This window comes from Rhipicephalus sanguineus, chromosome 1 (genome assembly GCF_013339695.2).
Source record: "Rhipicephalus sanguineus isolate Rsan-2018 chromosome 1, BIME_Rsan_1.4, whole genome shotgun sequence".
NCBI lineage: Eukaryota > Metazoa > Arthropoda > Arachnida > Ixodida > Ixodidae > Rhipicephalus > Rhipicephalus sanguineus.
Window position 1 is genome coordinate 5,595,376 of NC_051176.1, and position 12,960 is coordinate 5,608,335.

General features: G+C 46.2%; 1 protein-coding gene across 1 annotated transcript; it reads left to right on the forward strand.

Moving 5' to 3' along the window:
• The first annotated feature begins 11,135 nt into the window (after positions 1-11,135).
• Positions 11,136-11,987, forward strand: LOC119394745 (uncharacterized). The gene has a single exon (XM_037662054.1). It carries the CDS (start codon positions 11,136-11,138, stop codon positions 11,985-11,987), a length of 852 nt encoding a protein of 283 aa, XP_037517982.1.
• Positions 11,988-12,960: the final 973 nt, after the last annotated feature.

Sequence of the window (12,960 nt, forward strand, 5' to 3'; positions counted from 1 at the left end):
CGCCTTGTTCGTAAGAACAGGAGACGCCGCTTCCTTTTCGGCGCAGGGGCCGATCGTAACAGGGCCATGAGAATGAAATGCTGTTGTATTGGTCGACAAAGACCTTCTTTAATTCTTTTGCACACGAGTGTAGATTCATTGATTTTAGGACGGATGGCACTGAATTCTCTATGAAAAGCGAGGTAAAATGCGCGGTTTGTTTGCCATAGTTAGTGAGGCCTTTCAATAAGATGAAGCTTTTGTGCAAAGCAAATCTAGTGTTGTTGCTATTGAGAAGTGTTGAGAAGTGAGGTGATGGGATGATGGAAATTAGAAATAACTCATTGATATGCTTGAATAACCATATGACTAGATTATACTTAACCATATCGCGCACTGTAAGAACGCTGTATATATAGAACAGTTGTTTGGAATTGGTGTCATATGAACTAGAAGCGACTATTTTAATTGCTTTGTTTTGAACAGTCTGTAACGATGCGAGGTGAGTGTTGTAGGTAGTACCCGAGGCAGTTATACAGTAGTTCATGTGAGAATGAATAAATGCGTAGTATAGTGACAAGAGAATGGGACGTGAAAAAAAAGGGAGAGACCGAATGAGGATGCGTATACCATAAGACAGCTTTTTCTTGACATCTAAAATATGGCTGTGGAATTTTAAATTTCTATCTAGTCTGACGCCCAAGTAAACACAGTGATTACTAGCATGGATCAAATGATTTGGGTTACTAATTGTGGGAGCCGGTACCAGCGATCGCTGATGTGATGAAAAGGGAATAAATTGGTTAATTTTTAGGATTGAACTCTAATTTGTTTATTTACACCAGTGTAATATATTGCGAAGATCAGTGCTCAGCTTATTTATTAAACAATCTATGCTATTATCAGAACTAAAAATCGTCGTATCATCAGCGTACATCAACCATTTACAGTGCATGATAAAATTAGATAGATCGTTGATATAGAGAAAAAACAAAAGTGGGCCCAGAATGCACCTTTGTGGTACTCTTATGTTTGTTGTTGTTTGTTTGGAGTAAGTACTGGAAATACTGATCGTTTGGTTTCTTAAGGAGATAACTACGAATAAATGACAGAGCAGGACCACAGATTCCCATTGCTTCCAGTTTTATGAAGAGTACCTGATGGTTAATAGTATCAAAGGCTTTTGTTAGGTCAACACAGACCCAGCTAAACTGCCATCGTCAACCGCCTTCTTTGGAAATTCAGTAAGAAATAATAAAGTGAGATCAGTAGAACACGTGTTCGAAAACCAAACTGAAAATCAGTAAGATTGATAAACTTGCGAAGGTGATTAGTTAAGGGATTTTTAAATAATTTCTCAATTACTTTGCTGAGGAACGGGAGCGCACATATAGACTGGTAGTTCGTTACCAATGAATGGTCTCCTTTTTCAAATACTGGGGTAACATTTGCACGCTTAAGTTCGCGAGGGAAAGTCCCCTTTTTAAATATCAGATTAATGACATCTGCAAGAATATTACATATAGAGAGACCAATCAGCTGTATGTGTGATGGACTAATGTCGTCTTGACCAGCGCTGGTGGTTTTTAGATTCCGAATTACGGCGGTTACTTCGTCGGCAAAAGTGGGGAACAAATAGAAGGACTGGGGTAAGCGATTAATTTCGTAATCTAAAACTTGGTCCGATGGCAGATTATTCGAAAAAACATGGCTTATCCCTCTGTCACAGGAATCGGTATAACACGAAAGTGAAACGTGTTTTCACAGACGTAGTTGAGCGTTTGTTGCGCATTCTTTCGCCCCAAGGGCGACGGAATAAATGCTACAGCAAGAAATTGTAATGTCACGGAAAGAACGGCAAGCAGCTCAAAACTTGCAACGCGCTGCTCAAGCAGAAAGGACGTACGTAGCGAACATACACAGTATACACAGGAACATACACCGGAACATACACAGAAACTTATTTCTGCGTGAGCACCGCGCTCCTTTCGCAAAAGCGGCCGCTGCACTGAGCCACGTGACCTTCGTGCTCTCAACGCGAGACGTACAAACCACCGCGATCAAGAGATAAGCGCATGCAGAAGCGACCACGCCCTGTAGACGCGGACGCTCATCGCAACGGCGACGACCTTTCAAGCGCGCTATTCGAGCCCTTCGCGCCATCTCGCTAGTGATAACGAAAACACGCTGTAACACCGATCTCTAAGTACCGCCACCGGCAAATGGTGTATATAAATAGCTCGCCGTTAGCATTGCGAAGAATGTGACGTCCGTGGCCGAATCGTTTCGCGCTGCGCGCTGCGGCGCGAGTGGTCGTAAGTTCAATTTCGGGTGGAGGAACTTTCTCTTCTGGACTTTTTCCTTTGTCCACTGCTAGTCTTTATATTTTACAACGTCATATCCGTGACGGAAATACGTCAGTGGAGTCGTGGTGGACCCCGGCATAAAACACTTTCGTGTTAAAAGATAGTTGATCCCTCCGTCATAAGAATCGGAATAACACGAAACTAAAGCGCGCCCTTGCAGAAGTAACTAATTGTTTACTGTACGGACGGGTCCACTGTTAAAGGTAACACTTGTGTGCAGGGAATGTTTGGATTTTGCTATCTTGCAAAAACATAGTGGCTTGGATTGGCATAAAACAGCTGGTGGTTGACAGTTCTGCCTCCTTTTGGCAGACTCGTGCCGTGCATGAACATGGTTTCCTTATCCACTTGCTGTTAGAGGGCGATCAAAACGAAAGGTACTCATTCGAAAGTTCCCTTTAACAGCGGACCGTACTGTACACTGATATAAGCGAGTTTGTACATATTATATTGATGTCTGGCAGCCATAGCACCGTTTAGCGTGGATGCACCCGCTTTGATGATTGGTGGTACATCTCCATCCCGACGACTAACGTCCATGTTAAATGATTAAACAAACTCTTGTGGTAGCTGTAGTAGTTAACGGTGCAAGCGTAATCAGAGAACCAGGTGTGACAGCCGGAAGAGCGTCCCATATTGGACGCAGAACTTGGTCGCCATCCCGCAGCATGTTAAAATGTGATTGAACACCACAGCCGGACTAGAGGGAAACGCAAAGCGCGTTGTGCCACCCCGGTAGCCCGGCCGCGATTTTTCTCGGGGTGAGCGCGTGAGCGGGGAACGCGGTTTTACAGCAAGGTGAGGCAGGCGCGCGTCGCGGAGCTATTTTTGGTTTGGATTAGCGTGATGCTATGAGCGAGGCCGACGCTTTTATGAAGCTTGGGCTAAGATCGCCACCTCGCGGTGTGTTAAGGCATTTATAAAATTGAACTTCTATTGAAAGCGCGCCGAATGGGACGGACGTGTTACGCGTTGCAGGTGCTAATCACGGAGGCCACAGTAATGACGAATTATAATTACCGCTCCAAGAGGGCAACACCACCAGGCTAGTGAAAGAAACCCATGTGACCGGTATGGCAAATTGAGGCGCCATCCATTGACTGGGATCAGAGTTAAAATCTGCGTTCCGTCTCTTTCCTCCCAACACTCTTCAACCCCCTCTCTGGTGGGATCAACTCCCTTTCCTGCGGGAGGCGCGTTTTCCGCCGCCTTGCTGGCGCCGCCGACTTTGAAATCCGTTAGGAAGTTTCGTGTATGGCGTTGGTGAGGCATGTGTTAGCCGTCGTCGCTCGTCCGTTTCATGGTGCTCGCTCACTGTGTGCTTGTGCGACGCGATGTTTTACGACTCGCGTTGTTCGTGCATAGTGCTTTGTTGCTCGAATACTTCCAGAACAAGTCCCGGAATATATGTGCCGGCCCCCAAAAGAACGACAGGTGAGCGTGACCTTTGAGTCGCGGTTTTCATTGTGTCAATTTGAATTCACGTCCATACCGATGTTCTCTGCAGTGAGGCTTCAGTTAATGTTTTCAAAAATGACTGATTTGAAAAGGGCACGATGCTGCGTTTAAATCGGTATACGAACAAGCAGCGGACATGAAGCCCATGCGACGTAACTATAGTTATAGGCTTACAACTCTCATAGAACCGCGTGCTTGAGTGTGTGCTGTGCATTTGTCTCCGGTTAATTACTCGCCATCGCCTATAACCACGTTTGTAAAACATTAGGTAGGTGTATGCAAACTTGTGCTGCCCTGAGACGAACAAACCAGTTCACTTTTGCACGAGTCGACGGCGCTCTTTATCTGATTGAAGCTTGCCCTTTTCTTCAGGGTGTATTTCGGAACACAACACAGCTGATCGGTGCGCCCAGAGAAAAGGTGAAGAATTGCAGAATCGGAGCACTTCAAGAAGAGATGCCATGAATCATCCGATAACAGCCGTTCACTTTCTCCGCGTTTATCATCACTAGTTATATGAAAATCAACGTTTTTGGAAATGTAGTCAATAAAGTGCGGCCAATATTAGTTGTGTTATATGTGGAGTTCATTTTCAAATCTTTAAAATGATCGTACATTATTGTTCTATTTTTAGGTATTTCAACTGCTTTCATTGTTTTTGCATTCCAGGAATGTTCAATTTTGTTATTTATAATAATTTTGTTCAATATCGTGCGCATATATATCAGAAGCTGTTCTGCAATTTTGTCAGTATAAAAATTGTGTTTTTGAATATGTGCCCTAGTGTTATGTTCTGTTTTTTATTCCACTGTTCTTTAAGTTCTTAACTTTGCCGAGAACTTTTGTGTTGTTTGGACATCATGAACACGTGTATGTTAATATCCTGTTGATAAGTTCTGTTAATCACCTGAGCCTGTATCGCACCACATTTGATGAAAATGTTGATTTTCGGAAACTAGGACAATAAACGAGACCCAAGATATTTTGTGTTGTGAGTGCAATTCATTCTTTTGCGTTCTGGCACATGCTGCACGACTGCAGTGTTTGCAGAATGCCTGATTGCAAATTGCGCACATTCAAACGCGCAACGAACGTGCGGCGCAGTACGCGCAGCGGATGCAAAAAAAAGCGCCCGGCGCGCTGCACGGTGCAGCACGCGGACGAGGGGATCATAAAAGAAAGGGAGAGGGAGCCCGCACACGCAAACAAAACAAAAAGAAAAAAAAATATCTGGCGCGCACGAGGGAGCTAGGAGAGGAGGCGCGGCTGGTGTTAGTGTTGCCATGACGACGCATACCGTGTGCGCCGCCATTCTGCCGTTCGAGTCTCTGAATCCCAGCCGCCAGGATACTAACTGAAGGGACGTTTGGCGCTGCCAGCGCTGATGTCATGAATTAAGGCGTCCTATGGGAGGTATACGGAGTAACCTCCCCCTGACACCACCCCGCCGACCGGGAGAGTGGTAGATATAAAAGGCGCGTTTGTAAAGGCTCTAGTGTCTGTGACCGTGGCGCATTGGGTAATGTGCCCGGCATCTGTTGTTCCGGACGGACCGGTCGTGGGTTCGATGCCCGTTGACAGAATTTTTTTTCTTCGCCATCTGATCGTCCAAATTTTTCCGACGTCATTTCCGTGACGGAAATACGTCACTGAAGTCTTGCTGGGCCCCGCATAAAACGCTTTCGTGTTAAAAAAGAAATCACTGAATGTATTAGCAATGTCACGTGGGTTTGAGTGCACAATGCCATTATGAATTATTGAAGTAATGCTTCCTCGGCCGCCGTTTCTGTTTAGATAGGAATTTACTAATTTCCATTTTTATCAAAGTTATTCCGACATTCCAATATTTTCTGTTTGAAGTATTTTCTTTTTGCTCTTTTTTAACTGCGCAGAGAGATCATTGCAGTATTTCTCGCATCTTCCTCTTAGCTTAACATTGAAAGGCTGTTTCTTGGTTTCTTGTAAAGGTTCTCGCGTCTGCGCATTGCTTTGAGTAATTTATCAGTTAGCCATAGGTTTTGAGGTGACGCAATGACCTTCTTGCATTTTTTCTAGGGGTGTGCGAATATCAAATTTTTCGAATACGAATCGAATACGAATATCCACCTTCGAATATCGAATCGAATATCGAATATCAAAGGAAAAATGCCTCCACAGTAACAATATTTTATTTAACATGTACCTATTTGAAAAAAAGAAACATTAACAGCCTGACTGGCAACATAACATACACTGCTATCTCCAGAACACAATGTCCAGGCTAGCACAATGCACATCACAACGCAAGCAAATATCACGCACAATGAAAGTAATGACTAGATGTTATCATGGAGAAATATGAGTTGCTCCATATGATCACGCAGCAGGCGCTCCCTTCTACCAGAGCCCCCCCCCCCCCTCCTTGCCACTGAAAAGGCACGCTCACTTGGAACAGAAGTGGCTGGTATAGGGAGGTACATGGGGCAAAGCTTTGCCAGACTGGGGTATCTGAAAGTGCATACAGTCCGCCACCAGTCACATGGGTCACTGTCTTTCTTCAGAAGTGGTCCCGCATAGTGAACGAGTGGTAGTGCGGCACGTTACGGCCGCATAATATTGAAAATGTACGGTTACATGATCGCCAGCAGCGCTGCACGTCGGAGATGCACCAGCAATAAATTATACGTATTGGGGCGCTCGTCGCAGGCAGATATCGTGCCTTCGTGTACTTACGATGTTTATCGCTCCTCTCGGCAACGTTTTTAGCTATACGAACGCAGCAGAAATGTGGAAGACGAGTTATTAAATGCGAAGCATTTCTGCGAACTTCTGCGACTTTGAGCGTATCTATCTATCTATCTATCTATCTATCTATCTATCTATCTATCTATCTATCTATCTATCTATCTATCTATCTATCTATCTATCTATCTATCTATCTATCTAGCCGCCTACGACTTTGTGCTCTCCTGGTCGCTTGGTTCATCGAATGTGCACCAAAATTGGTATGGCGTAACATGACTGTATGACGAACATAAATAACACAAGTTAACATGAAAACCATGACACGCATGTCATGCACAGCATGACTTACGTGCCACGCTCATGGTGCGCTGGCGGCCGTTTCGCTAGTCTGATATACACCAAAGTTGGCATCTTGCGACGTGACTGTGTGACGAACATAAATAACACGAGTTAACATGAAAATCATGACACGCATGTCATGCACAGCATGACTTACGTGCCACGCTCATGGTGCGCTGGCGGCCGTTTCGCTAGCTTTATATACACCAAAATTGGTATTGCGCGACGTGACTGTGTGACGAACATAAAAACACGAGTTAACATGACAATCATGACACGCATGTCATGTACAGCATGACTTACGTGCCATGCTCATGGGGCGCTGGCGGCGGTTTCGCTAGATTTATATACACCGAAATTGGTATCTTGTGACGTGACTGTGTAACGAACATAAATAACACGAGTTAACATGAAAATCATGACACGCATGTCATGTACAGCATGACTTACGTGCCACGCTCATGGGGTGCTGGCGGCGGTTTCGCTAGCTTGACCTACCCGGAAATTGGTATTGCGTGACGTGACTGTGTAACGAACACAAATACCACGAGTTAACATGAAAATCATGACACGCATGTCATGTACAGCATGACTTACGTGCCACGCTCATGGGGCGATGGCGGCGGTTTCGCTAGATTTATATACACCAAAATTGGTATCTTGTGACGTGACTGTGTGACGAACATAAAAACACGAGTTAACATGACAATCATGACTCGCATGTCATGCACAGCGTGACTTACGTGCCACGCTCATGGGGCGCTGGCGGCGGCTTCGCTAGCTTGATCTACCCCGAAATTGGTATTGCGCGACGTGACTGTGTAACGAACATAAATAACACGAGTTACCATGAAAATCATGACATGCATTCATGTAGAGCATGACTTACGTGCCACGATCATGGCGCGCTGGCGGCCGTTTCGCTAGCTTGATCTACCCGGGAATTGGTTTTGCGCGACGTGACTGTGTGACGAACATAAAAACACGAGTTAACATGAAAATCATGACACGCATGTCATGTACAGCATGACTTACGTGCCATGCTCATGGGGTTGTGGCGGCCGTTTCGGTAGCTTGATATACACCAAAATTGGTATCTTGCGACGTGACCGTGTGAGGAACATAAATAACACGAGTTAACATGAAAGTCATGACACGTATGTCATGTACAGCATGACTTGCGTGCCACGCTAATGGGGCGCTGGCGGCCGTTTCTCTAGCTTGATCGACCCCGAAGTTGGTATTGCGTGACGTTACTGTGGGACGAACATAAATTATAGGAGTGAACATGAAAACCATGACACGCATTTTCCTCAATGACATACAAGACGATGTATGCAGCTCTTTGCTGGCTGCTTCGCATTACATCGATTCCCACAATGCGTGGGATCTGCCGGCTTTTTTTATGCACGATAATCGAATCGCATATTCAATTTTTTGAATATTCGAAGTTATCGAATATTCGAAACTTTTCGAATACACAATTTTCGAATCGAATACGAATATTCCGAATGTAATATTCGACGAATATTCGAAACTTTCGAATATTCGCACACCCCTAATTTTTTCCTATGCGAATAGAAATGGAAGTAGTGTAAAAGTAAAGATAAAAAGCGCGAGAATGCTTCTTGAGGGTCGTTGCTTTCCTTTAGAGCGAGCCAGTATGATTTTGTAATGGTTTCGATAAGTGCTTCCTTATCCAAAACAAGTTTGCGAAAGCCTGAGGAAGGGCAAACGGGAGTTGAAATAGTTTTAAGAATAATGGGATAATGGTCGGTGATATCACTGGTAAGAATGCCTGCTTCAGGAGGGACCAAAAGGTTAGATAGCGCATGGTCAATCAGTGAGCTTCCGCCGTCATGAGAAAGACGTGTAGCTTGAGCAATTAGGCATTCGTAACCGTAACTGTGATAGCAGCTAGAATATGTCGTGAAGTTATCGGACGAGGTATCAAGCAGGTTGACATTCATGTCACCAACGATAACTACATTTTTATTTTCTGATGACAATGATTTAAGCACATAGTCTAAGGTGCTGCGTAAATCAGTAATTGAGGTAGAGGGCGAACGATAAGTACAACCCCAAATAAAATTTTTATTGTCGATGTTGAGCAACAAATGATCCAATTCTACCCATACGGCTTCACAGTTAGGTAAATTTAGTGCAAGGTCATGCCGTCGTTTGAACGCCAGGTTTGATAATACATAGATGGCTGCTTTACCATGTGTGCTTGATGGTCTGTCTGCGTATTCAGATGAGTAGTTGGGGAAGCCGAAAGGGTTTTTAACAGCTTCACAAAGCCAAGTTTCGGTGATACAAGTGTAGGAAACTGCTTAGAACAACAGAGAGCTGAGCTAGTTGGTAAGTATTCATTCTAAAAAGACAGGGCGTGCAAACACGGACACAAGAAAGAAGTCAGGACACCACAAACGCCGTTTGTGGTGTCCTGGCTTCTTTCTTGTGTCCGTGTTTGCACGCCCTGTCTTTTTAGTAGGAAACTGCTTTGTGATTGTAGAGAGAAGAGTTTGAATGGTCGTCATAATGTTTACGCATACGACGCGCATTGATATGAATGAGCGAAAATGAGCTATTACAAAGAAATTGATGAAACTTCGAAGTGTTTAGGTGCACTGACATGGCGAATCAGATACAGCGATGGCGAAAAAACAACAGCGTATGCTTAAACAACAACAAAAAAGAGGGATATCTACTTTATAAAAGAGAGGTCAGATTTTTTAGCAATGCCATAAACCTGACTGTCGGCAGTTTTCCTGCCTTTAAATGCACAATTCTCTGTCCATAAGAATTTCTAGTCATTGACTTTCTTTGGAGTTAGACCCTTGGTGAATAATGATTTATTCGTTGGCGTTAGGCGGTCATTCACGTGCACAGGGCTGTTGATTGCGGAAGAGATACCAAGATCGCCAAGACACACCTCAGCTTTACGTGCCTTAGAAATGAATTCATTTTTCTTCGAGCGTGAGCAAAACCTGGCAATAACATTCTTTTTTCCTTTACTTTCGTTGGACACGGTGCTCAATATCAAGGTCAGAGAGCACAAGGGAGCAACCTACAGTATTGCAAACATTTTGTAAAATCGCTACAGCCTTTCCCTTGCGTGCAGGGAATGCCCTTGATTTCTACATTGTTGATTCTGGAGTACTGCTCAAGTTCTTGAACCTTTTTTGAGAGTAAGTCGGTTTCGTTCAACAGTTTTTTGTTATCGGCGGCGAGTGCCGCTTTTTTTCTGAGCGCAGTGTCTCAACAATGCCATTAAGGGTTTCCTTGCTCTGTTTTAAATCGTCAATTTCGCTTTTGAGCCCCTTAACATCAATTCCTGAAGGTTGCAATCTCAGCAAAACTTTACCAAACACAGCATGAGCCAGACGGTCAGTTTCGTTGCTCAAGTTCGCTTCAATTGCATCAACGCCCTTCGCAAGGTCGGCACACGTCGGCATCGCTTAACAAGTTTCCGTCTCACTATAAATTGCAAAAAAGCAGTACTTCGGCAGCAGCAGCAACAGCGAATTGAACAAGAGGGTCACCTTAGATTACTGAACTACTAACTTGCACGAAAGACAGAATTCACTTCAGTACGTGACCATCCCGCTGTCGCTGCTGCAATGGAGCCTTGGTGGAGGCGGTAGCTTTATCAGTGCCACTTCAGCCTGCCCTCAACGGGATGATAGATCGGCAGGAACGATGAATTTGATCAGTCAACGCCTATGTTAGCTCCTCTTCACGGCGGCAGAATGCCCTACACATGCCGGTAATCGCGCTGGAACGGCACGATACGGTATCTGCACGAAAGACAGAATTCACTTCAGTACGTGACCATCCCGCTGTCGCTGCTGCAATGTAGCCTTGGTGGAGGCGGTAGCTTTGAGTGGCACTTCAGAGCCGAAGAGTCACACAGTAGGGCCGCAGGAAGCCCCTTCCGGTGTCGTCAGGCTGCCCTCAATGGGTTGACAGATCGGCAGGAACGATGAATTTGATCATTCAAGGCCTATGTTAGCCTGTAGCGGACGCTGACGCCGGTGATCGTGATAATTTTTATTTGTTTGCGCAAACCAATTCTTACACAGAGGCGCACGGCGCATACGCGGCCAACATGCCTCACGTTATCTCCGGCGTGCCGCGGGAGATACGCAGCCACGCCCCTTTTGTGTTGTCGCTTTCGAAGCCTGTTTTTCTTGGAAAATAAAGTAGTTCTTGCCCAGACTTCAAGGAGTGCAGGACTTTGCATTTCGCTCCTCCTTGGGGGCGAGTATGCTACAAAGCGGTGACCCGCTACGTTTGGAAAAACAGCAGCCAGGTCAGACGAGGAAGGCACTTCAAGCTCATCCACAACAAACGCCTCAAACGCTTCCTCATTTCTGGCCCAAAAACCCCAGGGTGTGGTTCAGCCAAGTCGAGGCCCGCTTCCGGCTTCGACGCATCACATCGCAGGAGTCGAAATACCTCCACGTCGTTGCAGCACTGCCATCTGACATCGCTGACGCCATAGACGATGTGCTCGCCTCCCCTCCATCGAAGGCCTACGAAGAACTAAAAAGCACCGTCCTGAAACGTCTTGAAGTGTCCGAACATAGCAGGCAGCAACAACTCCTGTCTCATGAAGAGCTCGGTGACAAGCGTCCCTCGAAACTCCTACACCGAATGCGTCAGCTGCTGGGCCAACAAGCGTCAGAGGAGCATCAACAGCCATTGCTTGGCAAGTTGTTTTTGCAGAGACTGCCACAGTCAACACGGATGATACTCGCTGGCTCGGACGACGTGGCTCTCGAGCGTCTGGCTCAACTCGCCGACCGCATCACCGACTGCACCGAGCTATCAAAAATGCCTATTGCTGCAGCGGGAATGTCCGAACATGCAGGCCGGTTAGGTCGCTTAGAGGACAGAGTTGACCGACTGGCTGCAGCAGTGGAAAACCTCGCCCTGTTCAACAAACACCATCCTGCACGGCATCATTCGTCGTCCCGTGCTCGAAGCCCACAGCACCGCGGCCACTCAAGCGAGGCAGAGCAGAGCGTCTGCTGGTACCACCGCCGTTTCAGAGAGCAAGCCACTCGCTGCACCCAACCATGCTCGTGGACGGGAAACGCACCGGCCAGTCGCTAACGGCGGAATGCGACACGGGCTATCGCTCAAGCCGCCTCTTCTTCGTTGTCGACCGCATCACCGGCACACGCCTCCTTGTCGATACCGGAGCTGAGCTATCTATCCTACCAGCAACAGGTCAACATCGCCGATGCGGCAAGTTCATTTCCAGCCAAATTGCAGTCAATAATATTGCTATTGCATCATATGGAGTTCAGTCAATGACGATAGACATCAGACTCAGGCGCACATATCGATGGCTCTTCGTTGTGGCCGACGTCAGAATTGCCATCCCGGGAGCGGACATTCTGAGCCACTTTCTAAGCCAACAGCGAGCGAAGGACAACGTCACTTCGCTCGCTGTTGTCGGACTCAAGTCTGACCTGTCCTGATGCGGCATTTGCACTTTCAACCCAGAGTTAAACTTTCAAAAGATTCTGGCTGAATTCCCTGAAATCACCAAACCTCGGAACACCGAACTGCCAATCAAGCACAAAGTGACGCATCACATTGTCCCCACCGGACCGCGCGTCACCGCTAGACCTAGGAGGTTCGCTGGACAAAGAAACGAGGTCGCCCGTCGTGAGTTCGACCACATGCTCCAGCTCGGCATTATTCTGACCTTCTTCCAGCAACTGGTCTTCTGCACTGCACATGGTGCCAAAACAAGAGCCTGGTGACTGGCGGCCTTGCGGTGATTATCAGGCACTCAATGCTGCGACAACGGCAGACCAATATCCTCTCCCCCACATCCATGATTTCAGCGCTCGCCTCGAGGGAACGACCATCTTCACTAAGCTGGATCTGATGGCCGCTTATCACCAGATTCCAGTAGAACCAAGCACATCCCAAAGACGGCCGTGACAACACCTTTCGGCCTCTTTGAATTTGTTCGTATTCCGTACGGACTGAAGAATGCGGCTTAAACGTTCCAGCATTTCATAAATGAGGTCACTCGCGGACTGCTTTGTCTTCGTCTACTTAGACGACATTT

What these genes read in the sequence shown, in the direction of transcription:
- LOC119394745 (XM_037662054.1), top strand. Translation starts at nt 11,136, where the DNA reads ATGCTACAAAGCGGTGACCCGCTACGTTTGGAAAAACAGCAGCCAGGT.